The following is a 24,300-nucleotide window of genomic DNA, read 5'->3' as shown; positions in this document are numbered from 1 at the left end:
ATGGTAGCTGTGTGTGGAAGTAAAACATGGTTGATAAGCGGTTTAGACAAGAATATTGAAGCTTTTAAAATGTGGGTCCACAGAAGAATGCTAAAGATTAGATGGGTAGATCACATAACTAATGAGGAGGCACTGAAGAGGATTGGAAAGAAAAGAAATTTGTGGCACAAGCTGATTAGAAGAAGGGATTGGTTGGTAGGGCACATTCTGAGGCATCAAGGAATCACCAATTTAGTAATGGAGTGAAGTGTGGGGGGGTAAAAATTGTAGAGGGAGACCAAGAGATGAATTCAGTAAGAAGATTCAGAAGGATGTAAGCTGCAGTAGTTAGATTTTAAGAGGCTTGCACAGAATAGAGCAGCATGGATAGCTGCATCAAACCAGTCTTTGGACTGAAGACCACAATAACAACAAGAGTACAATATCAAGAAGTCACAAATGGAATTTGTCAACTAGCACAGAACTTGAGTGTAACAGTTTTTAGGGATACAAAATGAAATATCAGATATTGTCAGCTGTAGGTAAATCAGGTGGTAGGCTTCAGTTCATTGGTAGAATACTAGGAAAGCACAACCAGTCTACAAAGGAGATTGCTTGCAAAACATTTGTGCAAGCCATCCTAGAATATTGCTCAAGTATGTAGAGTCCGTACCAAATAGGATTAACAGGGGATAATGAGTGTATACAGAGAAGGGCAGCATGAATGGTCGCAGGTTTGTTTGACCCAAGGGAGTGTGTTATGGAGATGCAAACTATCCCAAGAAAGCATACTTACAAAGTTTCAAGAACCAGCATTAAATGACAAATTTAAGAATATACTATAACACCCTATGTGTCACTCATGAGGTATCATTAGAACAAGATTAGATTAATTAAAGCACACACAGAAGCATTTTTCTCACACTCCATATGTGAATGGAATGGGAAAAGCATCTAATAACTGGTACGATGGTAAGTACTTTTTGCCATGTGATTCACAGTGGTATGCAGAGCATTTATGTAGATGTAAATGTAGATGTAAAACTAACGGCCTAGAACATCAGTCTGGTGGCTTAATAACCATATGATGAGGAACAGTTGGAACGTACATGTAAACTTCGAGGGGGCATTCAATAAGTAATGCAACTTATTTTTTTCTCAAAGCAAGTTGGTTGTATTCAGGATTCCAATACACTACTTTATTCCCCACTCCTTTGGGTACAAAACTTTATTTTTCAGCATAATCTCCATTCAATGCAACAGCCTTATGCCACGTTACTGGGAGGACCTGTCTGCCCACACGATACCACTCTGCTTGTCGACAATATCTCGGTGCATCAATAACGTCCCCACCATCGACATACTGCTCGCTGCAGAGTGCATCCTCCGTTGGGATGAATGAGATCCTGGCTCTAGAGTGGATGTACTGTTATGCAGTAGTGTCTGTTTCTGTAGAAGTTGCTTTACAGTGAGTGTATACTGTGGAACACCCCTCTCAATATAGGTAGATATGTGAGTGAGTTCCTCTTAGGTGCACACAGTCGTGTGATGCTTTGCGTTGTCATTGAGAAGGAGAATTTAGTTTACATTTTTGTAGCAGCAAACACGCTGAAGCTGTTCCTTCAGTTTCTCGAGTGTACCACAATACATTTCAGAGCTGATTGTTGCACTTTTAGGAAGGACATCAGACAGAATAACTCCTTCAGAGTTCCAGAAGACTGTCACCGTGACTTTACCAGCTGAGGGTGTGACTTTTTGAGCTTTTTCTTTGGAGGAGAGGTACTGAGGGGTCACCCCATGGATTGCGTTTTGTTTCCGGTTCAAAGTGATGAACCCACATTTCATCCGCTGTGATGACAATCGACAAAAAGTTGTCATGATCAGTCTCATAGCGCACAAGCACGCTGAAGCTGTTCCTTCAGTTTCTCGAGTGTACCACAATACATTTCAGAGCTGATTGTTGCACTTTTAGGAAGGACATCAGACAGAATAACTCCTTCAGAGTTCCAGAAGACTGTCACCGTGACTTTACCAGCTGAGGGTGTGACTTTTTGAGCTTTTTCTTTGGAGGAGAGGTACTGAGGGGTCACCCCATGGATTGCGTTTTGTTTCCGGTTCAAAGTGATGAACCCACATTTCATCCGCTGTGATGACAATCGACAAAAAGTTGTCATGATCAGTCTCATAGCGCACAAGCAATTCTGCACAGATTGTCTTTTGTTGCTCTTTATGGTCTTCTGTTAGTGAGGAACCCAGCAAGCACACACCTTTGAATACCCCAAGTGGTTAATGTGTGTGTCAGTACTACCAATGGAGACATCCATTTGAGTAGTGAGGTATGTAATTGTGATCCATCTATCACCTCGAATGAATGTGTCTGCATAATCCAGCATTCCGAGAGTCACAGCCGTGTGCAGCCGGCTTTCACACGGGAGATAGGACAGATTTGCGTGACCTTGTTGCAATGGTGACACGTGCCTGACACAATAGTTCACCAAGCTTTTGTTCACTGCCAGATCTCCGTAGACATTCTGCGAGCATCTGTGAACGTATGTCGTGCAATGGTTTTCCACCGAAAGAAACTCAGTGACGGCTCTGTGCTTGGAACACACGTTGAAGGCTAAATACAGTGCTGCCACCTACTGCAACTATATGAAACTGTAGGAGCTGAAGCAGGAATATTCCAAAATGTCCCACAACAAATTTTGCATTTCTTTCAGCTGAAATTGGCCGAGGAAAAAAATCTGCTGCCTTACTTATTGAACACCCTTCATAACATAGATCACCATCTGTCCGAGGTAAGTGTATTACGCAGACAGATTACGTGATGTAATTCAGCTGCTGCGTGCCTCTGGCCCAGTCCCCGGCCACGACTGCTAGGTGTAGTGCAGGAAGAGCTGCTGGCGGCTGCTGCTGCTGCTGCTGCTGCTGCTGCTGCTGCTGCTTAGCAAGAGCATGCCACATCACAACTTCTCCAACAGCATGAAATCTCCTTACAAGGCAGGAGCATGTCTGTCACATGTTGAATATGTTTTCATAATATTTTTCTCTAAGTTGGACAAACTGTAAATAAAACGTAGGTTTACAGCATACCAAAAAAACTATGGTTTTCAAGTTTTTGGATTTTCAGCCAAGTTGTCCAATGCATCTACACTGTAAACTGTGGTTTATTAGCCTCATAACATATGTAATCTAAATCATTTTATTCAGATACAGGAGACTTGTCAAAATTGCGCTAAAACTTCACCATAAACATAGAATGACTTACGATAACAGTAACAGCCTAATAATAACACTATTATATACACACACACACACACAAATAAAAAAAATAATCAAACATTAAGTTATTCCTTGCTCAAATTATTATTTCATCCTCTATGAATTCTTCCACTGACTGGTAGCATTTCTCCCACAGGATCTGTTGTAGCCTTATTTTTAGAATCTCTGGCTTCCTATTTAATACTTTCTTTCTCTCTCTCTCTCTCTTCGCCCCCCCCCCCCCCACACTTAATTTATTGTGTATTGTCATCCCCATATACTGTGAATTTGGTACACGTAATTTCAATTGGTGAGTGGGTAACATAAAATTCTTATTATTTCACATGTTGTAGGTGTGATTAAAATGATTATTGTCAAATAATTTTGTTCTGCTGCGAAGGAAGATTATAATTTCATAAATGTATATTGAGGGAACAGCTAGGATTTGTAGCTTCTGAAGTAATGGGTGGTAAAATTTGTTTTGCTGGCAGTACACATGTATCTGATAATTTTCTTCTGCAGTTCCACTATTCGAGATACGCTGTTTGAATTTCCCCACAAAATTATACCGTAGACAATGACAGATCCAAAACAACTATGATAAGACTATTTTCTGTGTTTTGTGTCAGTAGAATTTGCCAGTATTTGTATTGAAAATGCAAAACTGTGTAACTTATTTGATAGAAAGTCAGTATGTGTGTTCCAGCTCAAGTTCTTGTCCACATTTACTCCAACGAATTTGATCATGTCCAAGTCTTTCATAGGTAGGTTGTTATGTTGTATTTTAAGTACCACACATTTCAAACATTTGGTTTTGAAATGTACCGTATGAGTTTTTGCAATGTTCAGTTTCAACACATTTAACTGGAACCAGTTTTCTAAGCTATCCATTGTGCTTGCATTAGTGTTCAGAATTTTTTTACACATCATCTTGAAGTAAAATAGAAATATCATCTGCAAGCTGAACTGAGGGGGGAAGTATTTACAGGTAAGTCATTTAAGTAGAATAGGAGCGTGATTGGCCCTGAAATGGAGCCTCTAGGCATACCTTGTGATACTGAACTTAATTTAGAATAATAATTTACAGAATTTGAACTGATAATTACCTTTTGTTTTCTGATCTGCAGGCATGGTGTAAGCTGTTTCAGAGCATTGCCCTTAATACCATATTTATCTGATTTATAAGAGAAGCAGGCCATGATTTGTAGAGTCAAATACTTTTGTAAGGTAACAGAAGATACCTGCTACTTTACTCCTCTGATCCAGTACTCTACATACCTTTTCAATAAAGTTATACTCTTCAAACCACTTTAAAGTGCCTGACAGAGGGTACTTCCATTGTACCAGTTATTAGGGTTTACACCCATTCCATTCATGTAGAGAGAGCAAGGAAAAGAATTGCTGAAATGCTGTTGTGCATGCTGTAATTATACAGATCTTTCCTTCACTATACTTAAGAGAGTGATATGTAGGGGTTGCAATGTATTCCTAGATTTGTCACTCACAGCTGATTCTAGAAACTTCCCAAGTAGGCTTTAACGGGATAGTTTGCATCTGTCTCCATCTACATAAACATCTACATCCTACTATGCAAGGCAGCTAGTGGTATATGGCAGAGGGTGTTTCTGGTGCCAATAACTGATCCCCCTCTCCCCTGTTCCACTTGTGAATGGCATGTGGAAAGAATGATTACTGGTAATCATCTGTAATAGCTCTATTTTCCCAAATTTTCTCATTGTAGTCATTTCACAAGATGTATTTGCGAGGAAGTAATATGTTGTCTGACTCTTCCCGGAAAGTATTCTCTCGAAATTTCAATAGTAAACCTCTCTGTGATGCATAACTCCTCTCTTGTAGTGTCTGCCACTGGAGTTTATTGAGCATCTCTGTAATGCTGATGCGCCAACGAAATGATCCCATGATGAAACTACCTGCTCTTTGTCAGATATTCTCTGTCTCTTATATCAGTCCTACCTGGTAAGGATCCCATATCAGTGAAGAATAATCGAGAATCAGCCGAACAAGCACCTTGTAAGTCAATTCCCTCATGGATAAGTTACATTTCCTTTAGTTCTCTTCAGTTGTCAACCTTCTTCCCCTACTTTCATGAAATGTCAAAGATATACATACATAAATAAATACAAAATTTGTTAGTTTCATATATTTGTTTATTTGCATTGTCTTTGGTACTTAGCATTTCTCTTTCGTATGATATGCAGCTAAACAGCCTCCAAGATGTAACACAACTCCACAAGACTTACACATTAAGTTTGTTGTTCTTCTTTTTCTTTGTTTTTGGAACATACATGACAGTTTCTTCGTTTTCGTTCCTTCCTTTTGGAAATAAGTATTAGTTGGTGTTGGTTTATGTGGCTAGAAATTCTGTCAACCAGAACATGATGAGACGTACGCGATGTAGTGGCCACCTCCAAGTTTTACTCAGAAGCAGGTACATGGTCTTTTATCCGCGAATCAGACACTTTCAATAAAAAATTGTGAAATCGGAGACTCTTTGTGTTCTGTATTGAAATATTGACATGTACAGAATGCATTAAATAATGTGCAATGATAGAGGTAATGCAAATCTTTTTTTTTTTTTTTACAATTTTATCGTTTTTCTGTATATAGGGTAATAACTCAAATATTGGTCTGCTCGATTCACTCCGTACATGTATTTGTTGTAGTCTAATACACTTTCCGCTTTTTAAGTTATGTAATTGGTTTTTCTACATTTTCTGTGAGTGTCAGTCAAAGTGGAATTATATATTGTAGAGATCATTCTTATCGTTTTAGTTTTCGAAGCTCTCCATACCTGTGCAAGTACTTCACCTTTTCGTATGACTAGTTGCAAACACATTGACTTTTGCGCGCTCTAATTTTTCCGGAAATCCTCTATTTTGCCGTATCATTCCACAAACTTGAATTTCATTTTCAAGTAACTTCTTGCAAGTTCTGCACTGTTATAGTAGTTATCCATGTAGAGGTGATGCCACTTTCCATAAGAAAGTGTCAATAGTTCCAACATTGTTTTTGCTAAAGGCTGTGGCAGTGCCAGAATATATCTTGAATTGAGGATATGTATCCCGTACTCGAATCGCACAGCATCTGAAAGAGTATGCCATGTTTTGTAATTTTCGACAGATTGTAAACTTTAAAATTTAACTGTCCACGCCATGGTATCATTCCTTCATCAGTTGAGATGTTTTGACTTAGATTAAAAGTTTCTTGAAAATTTTTTGGAAAAATAATCAATTACGAATTGAACTTTGTAAAGCCGCTCGGCATTATCCAGTGTATTGTTGTTGTCATAAAAATGTAAAAACGTTAATATTTGTCAGAATCGGTTGCAGGACATCATCATTTTGCGATATATCAGTGTGTGTATCAACGGATTCGTTGACCAATATCATTGATCCTTGCTTGTTTTACAGTTCCCATAAGGATAGCAAGCTGAAATCATTTTCTAAGTTCGGGTCCCATAAAATCGACAAATTTGTTTTTTTTTTTATCCTGTTTCCTTCTATTGCAATTTTGACTGTAGTACTCATTGGTTTCGTTGCTAATATATTCAAACAGATCGTTCCCAATATATAATTCTATGATTGCCCGAAACGTCAGACAAGACGTCCGCTTATTCATCGTAAATAATCGTATCGTCTCTTTCATCTGCCACGATGAAAGGGCACAAGTACTTATAAAAACGTTGACGTGTGTAACTTATTGTTACCTAAACAAAACACCAACAGAATGCAAAAGATACTAAAGTGCTGTCGCCAGCCACTGCGCGATACTATGCTCCGACACCACTGCGGTGTCGCCGGCCGTTGACCGCTATTTCGCGCATGACACCACTGTGGTGTTGCCGGACAGCGTAGTGTTAAGGTCACTCTGAATAATTAGGCTACTCCTAGACATTTTACAGTAGATACTGTTTCTAACAGTTTGTTATCGGTCTGTAGTTGTATAGTAGTGAATTTCTTTTCCTATGTATGCACAGTCTATTACATTTATTCACGTTTGGGGTCAATTGCTTGAGTCAGCACCATACATCAATCCTCTGCAGGTCATTCTGCAGAATACTGTCTTCCAGCATTACTACTTTCGTATAGACAACCACGTCATCTGAAGAGGTTCTGACACTTTATGCTATATCATTTATATACGTCGTAAACAGTAACAGTCCTATCACACTTGCTTGGGGTATTCCAGAAATTCCCTGTACATCTGTTGATTTTGTTCTGTTAAGAGTGATGGGTCAAGTTCTGTCCACAAGAATGTTTTGAATCCAGTCACAAATCTGGTCCAGTACTTGATAAGCTCCCCCCCACCCCCCACCCCCACCCCCCACCCCCACCCCCCACCCCCACCCCCCCCACACACACACAAATCGGCAGTATGTAATGGTGTCAAATGCCTTCCTGAAGTCAAGGGACATGGCATCAGCTTGACCCCCGTTATCTACAGTGCTATGAAACTCGTGGAGGAACTGAGGGAGATGAGTTCCACAAGATCTCTGTTTATGGAATCCATGTTGATTTTTATAGAGGAGACTTTCGTTTTCCAAAAATATCATAATTCTTGAGCATAAAATATGTTCGACAATTCTTCAACAAATTGACATCAACAATACGGGTCTGTAATTATGTGTATCTGTCCTATGGCCAAGCAAGTTCTTTCGCATAATTTAGTAGCACCTTATAGATATCTCATCTGGCTCTTGGGCCTTTGCAGTACTAAGTGACTGTTGTTGCTTTTCTGTTCCACATTCAGTTATCTCAATATCTGCCATCTCGACATTCGTGTAATGATTGAAAGGAGGGGTCGTGCTACAATCTTCCACGCTGAAACAATTTCGAAAGATCGAGTTCAGTATATTGGCTTACTCTCTGTTATCTTCTGTTTCAGTGCCATTATGGTCACTGAGTGAATGAGTAGAGGATTTCAAACTGCTTACTGATCTTACATAAGGCCAGAATCTCTCAGGATTTTTAGTTAGACCACTTGGCAAAATTTCTTCGAGTGTCTCTCAGTTCAGATCTTGCAGCATCTCTGTGACATTCTCCTGTGGGTCCAATAAACCTGTGACCATTCGTGCTGCCATTCTCTCTATATATTCAATATCTCACGGTGGTCCTATCTGGTCCAAGTTCCACACACTCGAGCAATATTCTATCGTGGGTTATGTATGCTGTCTCCTGTGTAGACTGATTGCACGACCCTAGTATGCTACCAATAAACTGAAGTCTGCCACCTGTTTACTTACGACAGATACTATGCGATTGTTCCGTGTCATGTTCTTGCAAATTTTTACATTCGGATGTTGGTATGAATTGACCGATTTCAGCTGTAAGTCACTGATATCATAGTCTTAAGATACTACATTTTTTCATTCTGTGATGTCCACAATTTTACGTCACTGTACACCATTTTGAAATCTTATCAAGATCTGACTGAATATTTGTGTTCAGCTTCTTTGAGACAGTATTTCATTACAGATAACTGCATCATCTGCTAAAAAGTCTGAGGTTACTGTTAATATTGTCCTTAAGATCATTAATACACAGCATGGACAGCAGGGGATCCTGCTCACTTCCATAGGATACACCCAAGGATACTTCTGCATCTGTCAATGACTCTCCATCTGAGATAACTTGCTGCATTCTCCCTACCGAAAAATCCTCAGTCCTGTCACAAATTTCACCAGATACATCGACTGTACTTTGACAAAAGCATAGCTATGGTACTCGGTCAAATGCTTTACAGAAATTGAGATTCTACATTTATCTCATTGCTACGACCCAAAGCTTTCGAATGTCATGTGAGAAAAATGACAGTTAGGTTTAACATCATTAATGTTTTTGACGTTCATGCTAGGTGGCATCAAGGAAAATACCTCATTATTTTTGAGCTCAGAATATGTTCTAGGATTGTACAATGAATGAATGTCAAGGATAATAGTAGTTTTGTGGATCACTGCTACTACCCTTCTTGGAAATGGGTGAGACCTATGCCTTCTTCCAGCTGCTGGGCATGGTTTTTTGTTCGAGGAATCTATGATAGATTATAGTTAAGAGTTCTTCATCAGTGCCACTGAAACTAGTATCAGTTTCACTCATTTTTTCAGTGTTATGAGAATTAAATTGAGGAAATACTCTGAGGTTTTCCTTTCCAAAGGAATATTTTAAAATGGAGTGAAACATTTCTGCTTTTGCTTTGCTGTCATCTATTTCAGTGACTGGACACTAACTTTGATGCCACTAGCAGCCTTGACAGACAGCCAGAATTTCTTTGGCTTTTGTGAAACATCTTCCAGCAGTATTCTACTATGGTAGTTACTGAAGGCTTCATGCAGTGCTCTCTTGACAGCCGAACATGAGTCATCCAGCATCCCTCTATAGCTTAAAGCTTTGTTTTACATCTGTTATGTAGTAGTCTCTGTTTCTGTAGAAGTTGCTTTACAGCGAGTGTATACTGTGGAACACCCCTCTCATTATAAACTGTTCTGCTGCATACATATGTATCCAAGTGCACGATCAAATATTCTTCACTTGTCATTATTGACACAATTCTTCACTTGAGCTATAGTTCCCATAATACTCTTCTCCTGAACTAAATGCTTCAAATTCCCCATTAAGATTTGATACTACTGCTTCTTTATCTAGTTTATTGAATTTATAAATCTTTCTTCTTGTTTTATTTGCCCTTTGTATATCTGTAATCATTGTGCTCCAAGTGTTTCACAATAACTGGTACCAGTTTTGATGTAGACATCCTCAGGGAGGTCACATCTATTTATTACCATTATATTGAATATATTTCCATTGTGAGTGGGCTTCTGTACCATCTGTTATAGGTAAATTTTCAAAGAAGACATATAGTAATGTTTCACAGGATGTCTTGTCATGCCCACCACCAACAAAATTGTAATTATCTTATTTTTCCCTTTCATGATATTTTGACAACTTCTCTAGTAGAAGCTCATTATTTGGAGCAAAGAAATCTGTGCTCAACACCTGATGAAAACAACTAGAGAAATTGTCAAAATATAAAGGAAGAGAAATGGCAGACCACCTGAAACGAAAATGGTTATAAACCACCAATTCCATGAACAAAATCGGCAGGATCACAAAAATAAAGATGTTTTTACCCATTGGTATAAATTGCTTTTTACTTATGTAATGTCATTTTCTACAATATTTGAGCATTAAGATATTTTTTTCTTTTTTCAGGGGAAGATGCCTAAGCGGAAGTCTCAGCCCAAGAAAAATGCAGCTGACTCACAAGTCCAGTTACTGTGGAATAAAACAGTTGTTTATGGCCCAGATCCATTCAGAGGAGCTGGCACTTCACAGGCACGGAGGGAACAGCTTGTTAACAGTGGCATTAGTGATACCGATGACTCTTCTGGTGAAGAAGGCAGTAATGAGCATGATAGTGACTCGGAATTGTCTATTGTTGAAGAGAGAGAAAGTAGGGCTCAGAGATCCAGTCGAGATAACAACTCGACTGATTCAGACATTGTGATAATTGATGAAATTAACTCTTCCAGTAATGCCGAACTTGATGTGACAGTTATTGAGGATGAATCGGGTCGAACTCCTCCACCAGGTCGAACTCCTCCAGAACTGATTGTCATAGACGACTATCCATCTCATAAGAGAAGAAGAGTGAGTGAAAAGACACGTTTCTCCAAGGGTCCCTTTTCAGTTCTGAATGAGTATGCATCTGACTGTTCTTTTTATTTAACATTAAAAACTGAGCCACCCACAGAAGAAGCGTTCATAGGTAGTGTTGTGATTGAAGGAGTTACATTTGAAAAAGTGGAGAAGGCTTCTTTCATAAGACTGTATATAAGTGAATTTCCTGGTAGAAGCTTTTTGTATATTAAAAATAAGGTTTCAGAAGATTATTGCATAATTACTCAAATTTTGGATGTCACTCTTTTTTCAGGTAAGTTAGAGTCTTTTTGATGTAGTTTATGCCACTGCAACCATAATAAATAAAGTCATTTTTCTGGTTTTGGAAGGCTTTAAGCTGCAGTTGTGGAACATTGGTGAATCATTACATGTATTAAATTAATGTCACTAAAAGCACATGTAGTATTTATTTGTGTACTGTTTATTTTGTAACTGAACCTTCATGTATTTCATGCAACAATTATAAGAGCTGTACAAGAGATATAAGCACAAAAAAAAAGTTTAAAACAAGTAACAGGTGGGGCTGGTCAAAGATACCCATGCAGGAGAGGGGGTGGAGGCAAGTAGGTCCACGACCTACCCCCCCCCCCCCCATGTCCTAGGGAAAGGAAAAAATAGAGTGTAGCCAGGGATTTTTCTTTCAAGAAAATTATTTAAAAGTCCGTATTACATAACTTTTTAACAAAGTCAGAACTGGAACTTTTTATGGCTACTTACAAATCGCCTACATCTCCCAAAACATTAAAAAATGTATTCCACACTTCCAAGTCTAGTAGTCCCTCCCCCCCCCCCTCTCCCCCACCAACCAACCAACTATTGTATGGGTACCCTTGGGGCTGATGCGATTCTTTCTACAGCCATGTTATTCCTCAAGCTACAAGTGTGTTCTGTGTGGTGCCGTTTGATGAACAGTTTGGGGAATTCCGCCAGCAATGTCTAACTTTGGGTTTTGTGAGTACAAGACACTGAACTGAAGTCTGTTCATTGCTGCCAGTACTCTGGTAACATAAGGTCTCTGTGCTCCAGTCGATAGGTGTGATGGTGGATCATAGCACAACAGCAGTTTGGGCTAACAGCTTGGAGCATGGGGGTGGCAGTAAGAACACAAAGCTCAGCCACATTGTATGCTGCATATAACATGACTCTTTCGTGGGAACAAAGGAATCAGCAGAAGTTGAATGACTTTGAGTCCATACAGAATGTTTCAGCCTGTTGCCAACCTTAGCTACTAAATGATACAATACACTGTAGCATGGATAAACACTGCAACTGCGGAGTCAATTCCAGTATGCTGCCCGGCCTGCAAGAAAACAGTGGGGTGCTCATGTCCTCTATTCCTCTCCTCCCCCACAGCAAGCATAAAACTAGGTGGTGGTGATGACATCCGTATGGTCCCACAGTCCCTGCATCCCTTACAAAAGGGCCAAGTTAAGTTGTGTGTGTATTATATCTCAGCCTGATTTGAACCTTGGGCCTCACCCCCTAAATACCTAGTCTCGCAAAATGAAACCTGCTAATTGTACTATAAGCTGCATATTGGTTCTGTTTGACCAGCACCTATTGGTAACACAGTCACCCGAAACATCCAGGTAATTGAGTTCTCATGAAAAATACTCACAAAAATAGTGAAGCATAACATTGGGGAAAAAAAAAAGAAATTGTTACCCTCCAACTGCTTTGGACGTGTTAACGCGCGTGCCTTTGTACCTGTCCCTGTGTGCTCCGAACGTGTTGACGCGTGCACTAGTACTTCTACCTGGTACTCTGAACGTGTCTACACATAGAGACGTTCAGAGTACCAGGGGACTAATGACCTCAGCAGTTGAGTCCCATAGTGCTCAGAGCCATTTGAAGAGTACCAGGTAGAAGGACTGGTGGCACGCATAAACACGTTCAGAGCACACAGGGACAGGTACAAAGGCACGCATGTTAACACGTCCAGAACAGTTAAAGGGTTAGTTATGATCATCATTTCGAAAGTTCTGCACACTTTAAGATAGAATTAAAGAAAATAATTTATTTTACAAAATAATTTATTTTACAAAATAATTTTACAGGCCTTCAATATAATTTCTATTCTTGGATTTTACAGCTTTCTAACTTTTTGGCAACTTTTGTATTCTGGATAGACTACCTTCATTGTTGAGCTGTCTGATTACTCGGGTCACCTCACTGGAACGTTTTCCATGGAGTTGTTCCTTCAATTTGGGAAACAAATCAAAGTCTCTAGGGCTCATATCAGGACTGTATGGTGGATGGGGAAGTATTTCCTATCCATATTTGTCAAGCATTATTCTCACTGGTAGGCCTATATGCGGTCTTGCAATATTTTGTGAAATGAGGACACCAGCTGCAAGCATGTTGGGCCTTCTTTGATGAATTTTTGGGTGCAAAACATTTTGCGGATGCAGCTTGTAGTATGCACCTGTTACAGATATCCCAAGGACACTTGTAGCGATGACTCCATTCGTGTCATACGTAAAGATCATCATCAAATTGACATTTGACTGTTGGTGGCAGAATTTTTTCAGGCATAGAGAGTGTGAACTTCTCCATTGTGACAACTGAGACTTTAGTTGTAGCTCAAAATCTCATATCCGGGTTTCATCAAGTGCAACAGTCCTTTTCAGAAACTGTTCTCCTTCTGTTTGATAATATCAAAGCAATTCTTCTGTGATTCTTTTGCGACCTGCTTTCTGCTCTTCACTTGGATCATGTGAAACCCATCTACCAGCAATTTTCCTCATGTTTAACTTTCCAGTTATGATTCTGTAAAGTAAAGAAACAGACACAGTAGCCTCATGTATAATTTCTTACATGTTTTTTGTCGATCCCCTCTCAAGATGTCATCAACAATAAACTGAGAGACGTGGTCTGTTGCAGATGATGGCCTTCCAATTCTTAGGTTGTATTCAGCGCTTGTCCTACTTTTGTAGGAACGAGCAGATCACCATGATGCTGTCCTACAGTTCACTGCACTATACCTGCATCCCTCTCTCGAAGCATTGTAAATTTCTGTTGAGTTTTTTTCATGTAGGGATTTGATTTTGATGTAGGAACACTGGTCACTGCATGTAATCAGACCTGACTGGGTTTCAGCTTCCATTTTAAAACTGAATTAATCAAGACACAGCCATGTGAAACAGCAAACACGTGTATGAAAGTCATGCCTAAAATCTTTCTCACAGCTGACACAAATTTCAAATTTACCATGAGACCATAATGGATAGGAGTACGGGAACAGCTGTTCTGGATGCTGTGATAGTAAAATAGCCACAGGTATTTTTGTGACCATTCTTTTTAACCCCCCAGGAGGCTCACCGCTCTTTGGCGGTTCGTGTTAGGCTACCACGGAGCCCCAGCCTTTGCAGCATCTTTTCCCTTGTATATCCTCTTGCTACTCTTTTTCCCTCCCTTTGGGAACATGTCTGGGGCATTTGTGGGAATTTTCCACATTGTCCATAGCTGACATAAGAACAGTCTCACCACTGTTTTTTGTTCCTATTTCATTTCTTCATTCACCTTCTCCCCTCCTTTCACCGCTTCAGCATTTGAGGCTCTTCTTTTCTCTTCTTTCTCCCTGTGGACTTCTGAAGACCGGCCCATGCATCTGACGTTTAACAGGTGATTGGGTAACAGCCCCAGCCCCAGGCCGACAGGTAGGATTGGCATGTACCCCCTGATACAGGCCAGGCCCAGGGAGGGGTGATTGCCTGAGCTGCTACCTTCCCAAATTGCCGTTTGTTCCCTCTGTCAGATGTTCGGGAGGTGTTACGGGACACCCAGCTGGAAGGTGCGCGCCATCAGAGACAGTGGCAATCATGAGAGATCATCCCATTTGCACCACAGTTCCTTGTGATTTCACTTACTTAAGATGGTCAGTCCTTTGCAGCAGTCAATCTGTTTGTGTTTCAGACAGGTGTTGATGCACTGTAAAATCCTGCTCTCTTTTATGCAATGGCACTTTGCTTTTGGAAACTACTTCTGATTCTCAAGCACAACAACTGCTTGCCGCTTCACTTCTCCGTGGCTATCCTGTTCGTGTCGAAGCCCATAGAATTCTGAATTCTTCCCATGGTGTTATTTACACTAGGCTACTCGGTCTGACTGAGGCTGAAATCCAAACGTAGCTCTCTGATCAGTTTGTCACTGCCATCCATCGGGTGATGAAAATGGTAAATGCCTCCTTGATGCCCACCCGCACTTTTTTTCTCACCTTTGGTAGAGTGGTGCTTCCGTGCAAGATCAAAGCAGGCTATGAAGCTATCACAGTCCGACCGTACATTCCGAACCTGATGTGATGCTACCAGTGCCATCATTTCAGCCACACTCGAATCGTCAACTCCCAGCCAAATGTGTAACTGGTGGTAGCGATGCACACGAGGGCAATTGTGCGACTCCTTCTCCCCACTGTATCATGCCGTCACCTCTTGAGATTGTCCCCTGTATCTCGATCAGCGGCCTGTCGAGGAGATCTGGCTAAAGGAAAAAGTACCTTATCCGGTCGCTTGCACGTTATTGGTTTGTCGCAAACCCTGAGTTCTACCGTCTGGCACATACCATACTGTTCTTGCTACATCTCGCTCCATGAAGGACATGGCCACGCGGACATACGACCTCAGATTCAGCTCTGAGGTTTTGAAATCGTCCAGTATCGTGGTAGCATTGCCATCTCCTCGTCCAGCGTGCATTAAGCCGTCAAATTCTTGCTTCATGGGGTGAAGTCACCAGCTACACAACCAGCAGGCCGCAAAGGACAGAAAGAATACTCCTATGAAGATTTTCTATGTACCTCCAGCCAACCAGCATCTAAATCTTCCTCTGCCAATTGGAAAGACTCAAACAATTCCAACAAAGGCAAGTAGTCTTCTCCTTCGCTGACTCAAAGATCCTCTTTGACGGCGTTGCCACGTGCTTTCCTTGCCCGGCCAGTCTCTGTGTTGCCGGTGCGTTGGACTCCACAGGCTGACAGCAGAAGAAAGCCGATGCTTTTATGGATCTTCCTGCCTCTGTGCCATGTAGCATAGTCTTTGTGGGCTGACACTCGGCAGCCACTGATGTGACACCCCTTCATTTTTTCCTCATCATGACTCTCCTCCAATAGAATGCTTGTGGCCTTCAATCCCACCAAGAGGATTTATGGCTGCTTTTAGAATTGCAGCGTCCACTTGTTCTCTGCCTTCAGGAAAGAAAATTGCATCCTCACGACCACATTGAGCTTTTGTTTTTCATCCCAGTCCGTTTTTTGACACCCCCCCCCCCCCCCCCAGGTCGGCATTCCATTTCATGGGGCAGTCACGCTGCTCATACAGGATGACGCTCATAGTCAACCCACCTCACTGACTACACATCTTCAAGCTGTTGCAGTTCGCCCTTTCTTTCTCACCTGACTTTTTCCCTCTGTACCATTTATGTCCCTCCAACATTTGATGTCACTAGGGCAGACTTCCTCCAGCTTATTGGGTAACTACCTCACCTTTTGATGCTGCTCAGTGACTTTATTGTACCCCATCCCCTTTGGGATTCTCCCGGAACCTGTCCAAGAGGTGCCCTCTTACCTGACCACCTCAATCAGCTTAACCTCTTCTGCCTTAATGCAGGAGCCCCCACATTCCTTTCAGACTCCACTCATACCTATTCCCATTTGGATGTATCCTTCTACACTGCCCACCTGGCCCATCATCTCAAATGGTTCGTTCTCTCTGACACATGCTCAAGTGACCATTTCTTGTGTGCTGTCTGTTTGCTGACTCCTACTCTGCTTCTGTGCACAGCCAAATGGCATCTAACTAAGGCCAACTGAAGGCTTTAGTCCTCCTTGGTGACCTTCAACAAACAAGATTCCCCTAGTTGTGATAAACGAATGGAATGTCTTACAAACATTATCCTTATCGCTGCTGGACATTCCATTCCTCGCATTTCCTCTTTACTATGCCATGTCCTGATCCCTTGGTGGACTGAGGCGTACTGCGACACAATTTGTGCACGGAGATGTGCTCTACACGTTTTTAACTGTTGTCCTACCATGGCAAACTGCATTAATTATAAACAGATGCATGCACAGTGTTGTCACATTCTTCGGGATAGCAAAAAAGCTAACTGAACTTCATTCACTAGTTCTTTTAACAGTTCCACCCCCTCTTCCGTTGTGTGGGTCACCCTCCAACGGCTCTCTGGGACCAAGATCCTTTCCTCAATTTCCTGCCTCACCATAGCAGATGATGCCATCATGGACGTTATTGCTATAGCCAACACCTTGGGCTGCCATTTTGGGGAGATTTTGAGTTCCTCCCACTATCACCCTACCTTCCTCCATTGGAAACGAGTGGAGGAGGATCGAGCAATACCCTTCTCTTCTTAGTATCGTGAGTGCTACAATGCCGCCTTTGCCATGAGGGAGCTAGATCATGCTCTCACTTCAGCCCGATCCTCTACCCCATGGCCAGATGCTGTTCACATTCAGATGTTGCGGCACCTTTCTCTTGCGGGCAGGTTTCCCAGACGCTGGCGTGAAGCCACTGTCATACACATACCTAAGTGCGCTAAGGACAAACACCTTCCCTCTAGTTATCACCCTATTTCTTTCGCCAGCTGTGTTTGCAAAGTGATGGAATGTATGATTCGCACAAGGCTGGTATTGTGGCTCAACTCTCGCAATTTACTAACCACAGCACATTGTAGATTTCAAGCACACCATTCTGCAGTTGTCCATCTCATCACTTTGTCCACCTATATCATGAATGGTTTTCTGCGGAAATCCTAGACAGTGGCCATGTTTTTCGATTTAGAGTAAGCCTGCAACACCTGCTGGAGGACTGGTATCCTCCGTACTCTCTGCGTGTGGCACTTCCCTGGCTGCCTGCCCTGTTTCCTTCAGGAATTTTCAAAAATCCAAGTTTTCAAGGTACATGTGGGTTGTCGGACACCTTTAATCAGGAAAACAGTGTGCCTCATGGTTCTGTCCTGAGGTTCATCCTCTTTGCTATCACCATGAACCCTATCATGGCCTGTCTCCCACCGGGCATCTCCTGCTCCCTATTCGTTGACAATTTTGTCATCTATTGCAGTTCTCCATGGGCTCGTCTCTTTGAGTGACATCTTCAGTGGTGTCTCGATCATCTTTACTCGTGGAGAATCGACAGTGGCTTTCGTTTTTCCACCGACAAAACTTGTTTGTATGAATTTCTGGCAGTGCAATTGATTTCTTCCACCATCCTTACATCTTGGGCCTGTTGCTCTTCTGTTCATTGAAACTATGAAGTTCTTGGAGCTCATGCTCAATAGAAAAGTTTCTTGGTCCTCCCACATGTCTTACCTGGCAGCTCCTGTATGCAGTCCCTCGAATGTCCTACGTGTCCTCAGTGGTACTTCCTGTGGTGCAGATCAAACCACCCTCCTTCATTTTCTGGTCCCTTGTCCATTCAAAACTAGACTATGCATCTGTACATCCACCCCTCTTATGCCGTCTCAATGATATCCACCATCGTGGCACCCATTTGGCCACTGCTGCCTTTGCACTAGCCCGGTTGAGGGCTGAACTACTTCTGTCCTACCACCGTGACTTTCTTCTCAGCAGATGTACTTGCCATTTAGCTGCCGTGCGTGACCACCCATCCTAAGCTGCCTCCTTCGATGACTCGTTTGATCACCAGTATGGGGCGCATCCCTCTTCTCTCTTACCTCCTGGAGTTTGCTTTCGGCTCTTGTTGTGGCAGCTTAACTTCTCAACTCCCAGCAACTTTCCCAGTAGGTGTGTACCCTTCACCACTGTGCAGTGCCCCATGTTCACCTTGGCATTCATTTGCTTCCTAAGGACACTACTCCAGCCTCACTCTATCGCCTTGAGTTTCATGACCTTCCTATGGACCCTCGCCATAGTACCTTTGTGTACACTCTGACTGACTGTGGTGTCGGGTGTGCCTTTGTCATTGGCACCGACATTTTTCAGTATCAAATTCCAGAACACTGCACAGTCTTTTCAGGAGAGCTCGTCACCCTGTTTCAGGCTACACAGTACATCAAGTGACACAGGCTTTTCAATTGCATCATCTGCTCAGGCTCTCTCATTGCCCTTCAAAGCCTGTGTATGCTGTACACCGACCATCTCTTAGGGCAGGGCCGGCCAAACGCTGCACAGTGTGCAGACGTGCGGAAGTGCTGCACATATGCGACAGCGACATCTGTTGTTAGACATGTGTCCTAAATGAACGGCGGCGGTGCCACTTCCCTGTTTATGTGTCACAAGCAAGAGCACAACATACCCAGTCTCGTTTACCCCTGGTGACTATAACCTTAACAGAGAAGTATTGAGAAATGGCAGGTACTGTGAAAAAGCAAAGGATGGGAGATCTATGTTCTCAGTCGTTTAAAAATGACTGGGAACTGCAATTCTGTGTTTGCTGTGCCACCGAATAATAGGCGGCCAGCGTAAGTTTCAATTGAAAGACACTACAATACATATCACAAAGATGAACGTAGTGTACTCAACAGTGAAGAACGGCAAGCAAAATTAAATGTCCTTAAGAAAATGGATAAGACACATCAACTCGATTTTACTGTACGTCAAAGTAATTGATACTTCTTGAACTCTTAGTTTCTTGTGTTACATTTATGTCTATTTTACTGTACGCTGTACAATGTACTGTTTTCAATTTTCCAGAATTACAACCACACTAAATCTTCACTGCGAGCAAGTTTTAAAATCACATTAAGAATTGCACAATCTGGGAAACCCTTTTCCAAAGGGGAGTTTGTGAAAGGGTGTCTGATTGATGCTGCAGAACTTGTGTGTGCCACGAACGATAGCAGGTTTCAAGAAATCAGTCTATCCAAACAAACAGTAAAATGCTGAAAATATTTTTTGATTTACATTTGGTCATAGTAACATTCTTGCATGAGAAGGGAAAAAGTGAACCTATGTTGGAAGACCCTTGTTGGATACCAGACCTAGCATTTCTCGTGGACATTACGTCTCACATGAACAGCCTGAACGTCAGTTTGCAAGGTGAAAATAATTTAATTTCAAACATGTTGGAAAAAGTAAATGCCTTTGAAACGAAGCTTGCGCTTAGGGAGAGCCAGCTATTAACAGAAAACACAGCACATTTCCCGACGCTTGGATTGGTCCATGAAAGTGCTAGATTTCAAGAATACGTGTCAGTAATTGTAAAAATTAAGGAACAATTTCGAGCACGATTTGCAGATGTTACGAGTTGTCATTCGCCTCTTTGCTCGACCGTTCTCGTCATCAGTTGAAGATGCTCCGAATGACATACAGTGCAATACAAGACTGAAGGAGAAGTTCTTTGCAGTGCGAAGTAAAAAAGAATTCTACGAAAAATTTTCACAACAAGAATTTTCACGCCTGCACAGAGAAGCCGTGAGAGTTATGTCCATGTTCAGGTCGAAATATGTTTGTGAAAGATTTTATCTTGGTGATGAAAATGAATAAATCAAGGTTTCAATCAAGCGTAAGTGATTAAAATCTTCGCAACTGCTTGCGTTTGTCAATGAGCCGTGCTTTTGTGCCTGATATTAACTATATCATTTCTCATGACGAGTGATAAACGTGTTTGGATTTATTCCTTTCGTAATTAAAAATTATTGTTTACTAACTGTGCATTATTGCCTCATTCTGCTCCATGTTACATTATTATCAGGAAAATTGCTCATTAAACCGATTGTTCCAATGTATACTTACATTTAGGTTTTTTTTTAAATGTGTGAAGGGCTATGCTCAGCTGAAGTCGATAAAACATAACATTCATCTAATTGTCGGTTATTATGCAGATTTCAGACAGAACTGATAAAAGATATAGCAATAATTGTATTGAAATAACAGGTGATCATCGAGAGGTCTGCAGTTATCGTTCTGTTCAGAGGTCAGTGAGACAGAAATTATGTGGGTGTAACTGAGGGCACCGAGAATTAATTATAGGAAACCTTGCATTAGTTTAATGTTATTTGAAATCATGAATAAGGTTAATTGGAAGTCTCTAAGTGCTCTCTTTCTTAAATACTAGATCAAAAACATTACGCGTATTTACATGCCGTCAGTCAAGCTCCCTTAATAAAAACCCATGGTTGTTAACTGTATTACTTGTCTTACTGGGTTAAACTGTTAACATAAAAGTAGCCATCTCAATGAGTAGACTGTGACAGTATTTTAAATGTTTAATACGCGAAATACCTTCCCATGGTTGGCTTGCAAGCTGTGGAAAGAGCACTAGAATGCACCGGTACAAAGTATCCCAGCAAGTGGATAAAGCAACATCTGTGCATAGAAACATACGCTACATGAACGCTGACGGCTACGGTGTGCACACTGTGACCCTAAAGTTGCACATCTGCAGGAGCACCGCACGTGTGCAGAATTTCTGGCCGGCCGTGCCTTAGGGCAACAGGTCCAGGAAAGCCGTCACTTGCTCACTCTTGATGGAGCCACTGTGATGTTTATGTGGGTTCCTGGTCATGTCGGTCTGACAGGGAACGAGACTGCTGATGCTGCTGCCAAGGCAATTTGTTTCTTCCACCGTCCTTAGATCATGGGCCTGATACTCTTCCGTTCGTTGAAACTATGAAGTTCTGAGCCCGCTAGTTCTTACGAGTTCTTACATTCCCTCCGATGATCTCTGTGTTACCGTCTGTTAGCAGGTGGTGTCACATTGGTATCATCTCTGGTCCTCACTTCATGGGAACAAACTCCAGATGATAAAGCCTCTCCCAGTGCCTCTCACTGCTAGGAGGTCATTTGAAATAGGTTGTATATTGGGCACTGCATTTTTAAGCATCACTGTTTGTTAAGTGGTGCTTCCCCACCTCTTTGTGCACATTGTGCCCAATTTTTAACTGTCTTGTCATTTCCTGACGGAATGCCCATTTTTTTTTTTTTTTAACCACTGATATTCCCGTTTGTGTTTGCCGTCTGAGTTATTGGCTGTTTTATCAAAAGATGCACAGCCTGTTGACCGCTTTTTACTTTTTATCCATCGTAGCAATATGAAGAAGGGGATTTAATTTTCAGTTCTGGACCTCTGTTTCTCTCTGGTGTATTTTATAGACCTTTCTCCAAATTCCCATTTTTAGCTCTCTTTTCTTCCGTCAGTTGACATTGACATGTAGTCATTTTTAACTCCTCTCTTCATCTTCGTGTTTTATAGTTTTGACATGGGCGCGTATGCCTCTGGTTTTTTTTGTGCCATTAAAAAAATAACTATTTTTAATTATGCATTTCAAAAATATCATCATCAGATTCAGCTAAGGGAACAGACATCATACAATGTGCCGAGTCAACTTAAATGTGCCGTATTAAATAGGATTTTGGTTCCTATTTAATATGGTATACTTATGTGTTCCCTTAATTGAATCTGATCATGATATTTTTGAAATACATCACTAAAAAGAGTCTTCATAAAAATGCCTGTGGCTATTTATTTAACTATTACACTAGTCTGCATTTTAAAACTTTTTGTCCAATGATTTGTTGAACATAGGTGTTCTTAAATTAATTTTTTATGCCGATTTTAGAAATAACTGCCGTTTTTGTTTATCATATCAGGTTTTTACACAAAGTAAGAAGTAATATTTTGATGATTTTCATTTCTGAGCCCATAAATATATATTCTCACACCATTTCATACAAGGTGAGTTTTAATCAAAACACATTTAAAAAATGAAATACATTTAAAAATACTCCTCAGAACTCCTCTAATTTGTTTCGTGACTACCTTGTATAATAACAAGAAGTCAGAAGTGTTCCATAAATTCTTAAAATTTCTCTTCTTTGACTTTCTTGTAGATCCTTTTATATGATGACTATCCCACTTGAATATCAAACAATAATCTACCAACATAGTTGCTGTCCAACGCCGCTGGTACCTCCTCGTAATATCTCGTTGAAAACGTTCACTCTGCTCTTCAATATAATGTCCCAAATTTCTGGAAAGTAGTCGATATGTGAGTTTAGAAAGTGGGCTTTCACACTCATTTAAGAACTCATCATCTTTAAATTTTGCAACTTTTTTGGCCCCTTAATTAGGATCTTTGTTATTCTATAGAAAGTTCTCAGTAATGATCAGAAGGTGGTCATGCACCTTTTTCTCTTCATTGTCATCTCAGAATCTTCATCCTTCATCAGTTTCTTTGAGAACTAAAAAAGAATTCCAGCTTTCAATTTATCTTGTGTGGTAAGGAGAAATTTCTTGGTAAGGTACTTGATGCAGGGTCCATCCTGTGGTAGAGCCTTTACAAATTACTTCATCAACCCCAGCTTTATCTGTAGATTTGGCACAAAATTTCTCCACTCTGACCAAACTCTCACAGTCCAAAGTCTTTCACATAGAAAGCAAGGCTTTTGTGAACCCAGCTTGTTGTCCTAATAGTATTCTGATAATTTTGAAGTTGGTACAGGTAATCCAAGTGTGTTCCCCTACTGAATACTTGTTAATAGTACCTTCATGTTATCATACATCACTTTCATTTGAACTGAATGGGCCACAAGAATGGACTCATACAGGTTTCCATTATGCAGTAACACACCTTTCAGGCTCCGCATTGACGAGTCTAGCAGTCTCCACTGTGTAGGATCATGTTCAGTGCTATAGAAGTCCATTAACTCATTTATGTTATTGCAGTACACCAAGGACTTGTTCTGTGAGAATAAATGAACTAATTCTTTCTATGTCTGTACCATGAGTAATGTGTTCCTGGGTCCAGAAGATTCTTACTTTTTAACCAGGAGCCAAATAGTTATGCAGATTCCTTAGGCAACCTCAAATTTTGTTCAAGAGCATTAAGTTCACTCTGAGATAACAGTTATGGAGTAAAGTCGCATTCAGGCTGGTGGTTATCACTATCATCTTTGGGAATTGCACCAGTTTCATTTCCTTCATCATCTCCTGCCACGTTCTCTACAACAGTTGGTGGAAGAGGAGCAATCAGGTCTTCTCCATGTGCAAAATGACCTAATGGCTGAATTGCTGCTTGGATACACAATTTGGCTCTTGTTTTTCGAACTGCGTCCATAAACATTAACTAAGCAGAAGTAAACTGAGTGAGGTGGCGCAGTGGTTAGACACTGGACTCGCATTCGGGAGGACGACGGTTCAATCCCGCGTCCGGCCTTCCTGACTTAGGTTTTCCGTGATTTCCCTAAATCACTCCAGGCAAATGCCGGGATGGTTCCTCTGAAAGGGCACGGCCGACTTCCTTCCCCATCCTTCCCTAATCCGATGAGACCGATGACCACGCTGTCTGGTCTCCTTCCCCAAAACCAACCAAGCAGAAGTAACAGTCGTTATAGTGATTTTTAGGCTCCCTGTACACCATTGGAATTACAAACGGCATGCTTGTTTTCTTTCCTTTT

At 41.2% G+C, this 24,300-nt stretch overlaps 2 protein-coding genes across 2 annotated transcripts in view; one reads left to right on the top strand and one right to left on the bottom strand.

Annotated features, from left to right (window-relative positions):
• LOC126199437 (1-phosphatidylinositol 3-phosphate 5-kinase-like) overlaps window positions 1-2,943 on the bottom strand; it is a 134,946-nt gene extending 132,003 nt beyond the window's left edge. Inside the window, exon 1 of the mRNA XM_049936354.1 lies at window positions 2,804-2,943. Coding sequence (XP_049792311.1) covers window positions 2,804-2,943 — 140 coding nt within the window. The remainder of the gene's footprint in view (window positions 1-2,803) is intronic.
• The window catches only part of LOC126198865 (E3 ubiquitin-protein ligase SHPRH), a 259,483-nt gene that overhangs the window by 30,989 nt on the left and 204,194 nt on the right, over window positions 1-24,300 (top strand). The window contains exon 2 of the mRNA XM_049935462.1: window positions 10,470-11,190. Coding sequence (XP_049791419.1) covers window positions 10,476-11,190 — 715 coding nt within the window. The 5' untranslated portion in view covers window positions 10,470-10,475. The remainder of the gene's footprint in view (window positions 1-10,469; window positions 11,191-24,300) is intronic.

Source organism: Schistocerca nitens, chromosome 8 (assembly GCF_023898315.1).
Source record: "Schistocerca nitens isolate TAMUIC-IGC-003100 chromosome 8, iqSchNite1.1, whole genome shotgun sequence".
Lineage (NCBI taxonomy): Eukaryota > Metazoa > Arthropoda > Insecta > Orthoptera > Acrididae > Schistocerca > Schistocerca nitens.
Note: the sequence above shows the minus strand (reverse complement) of the source record. Positions and strands in the feature narration are given on the sequence as shown.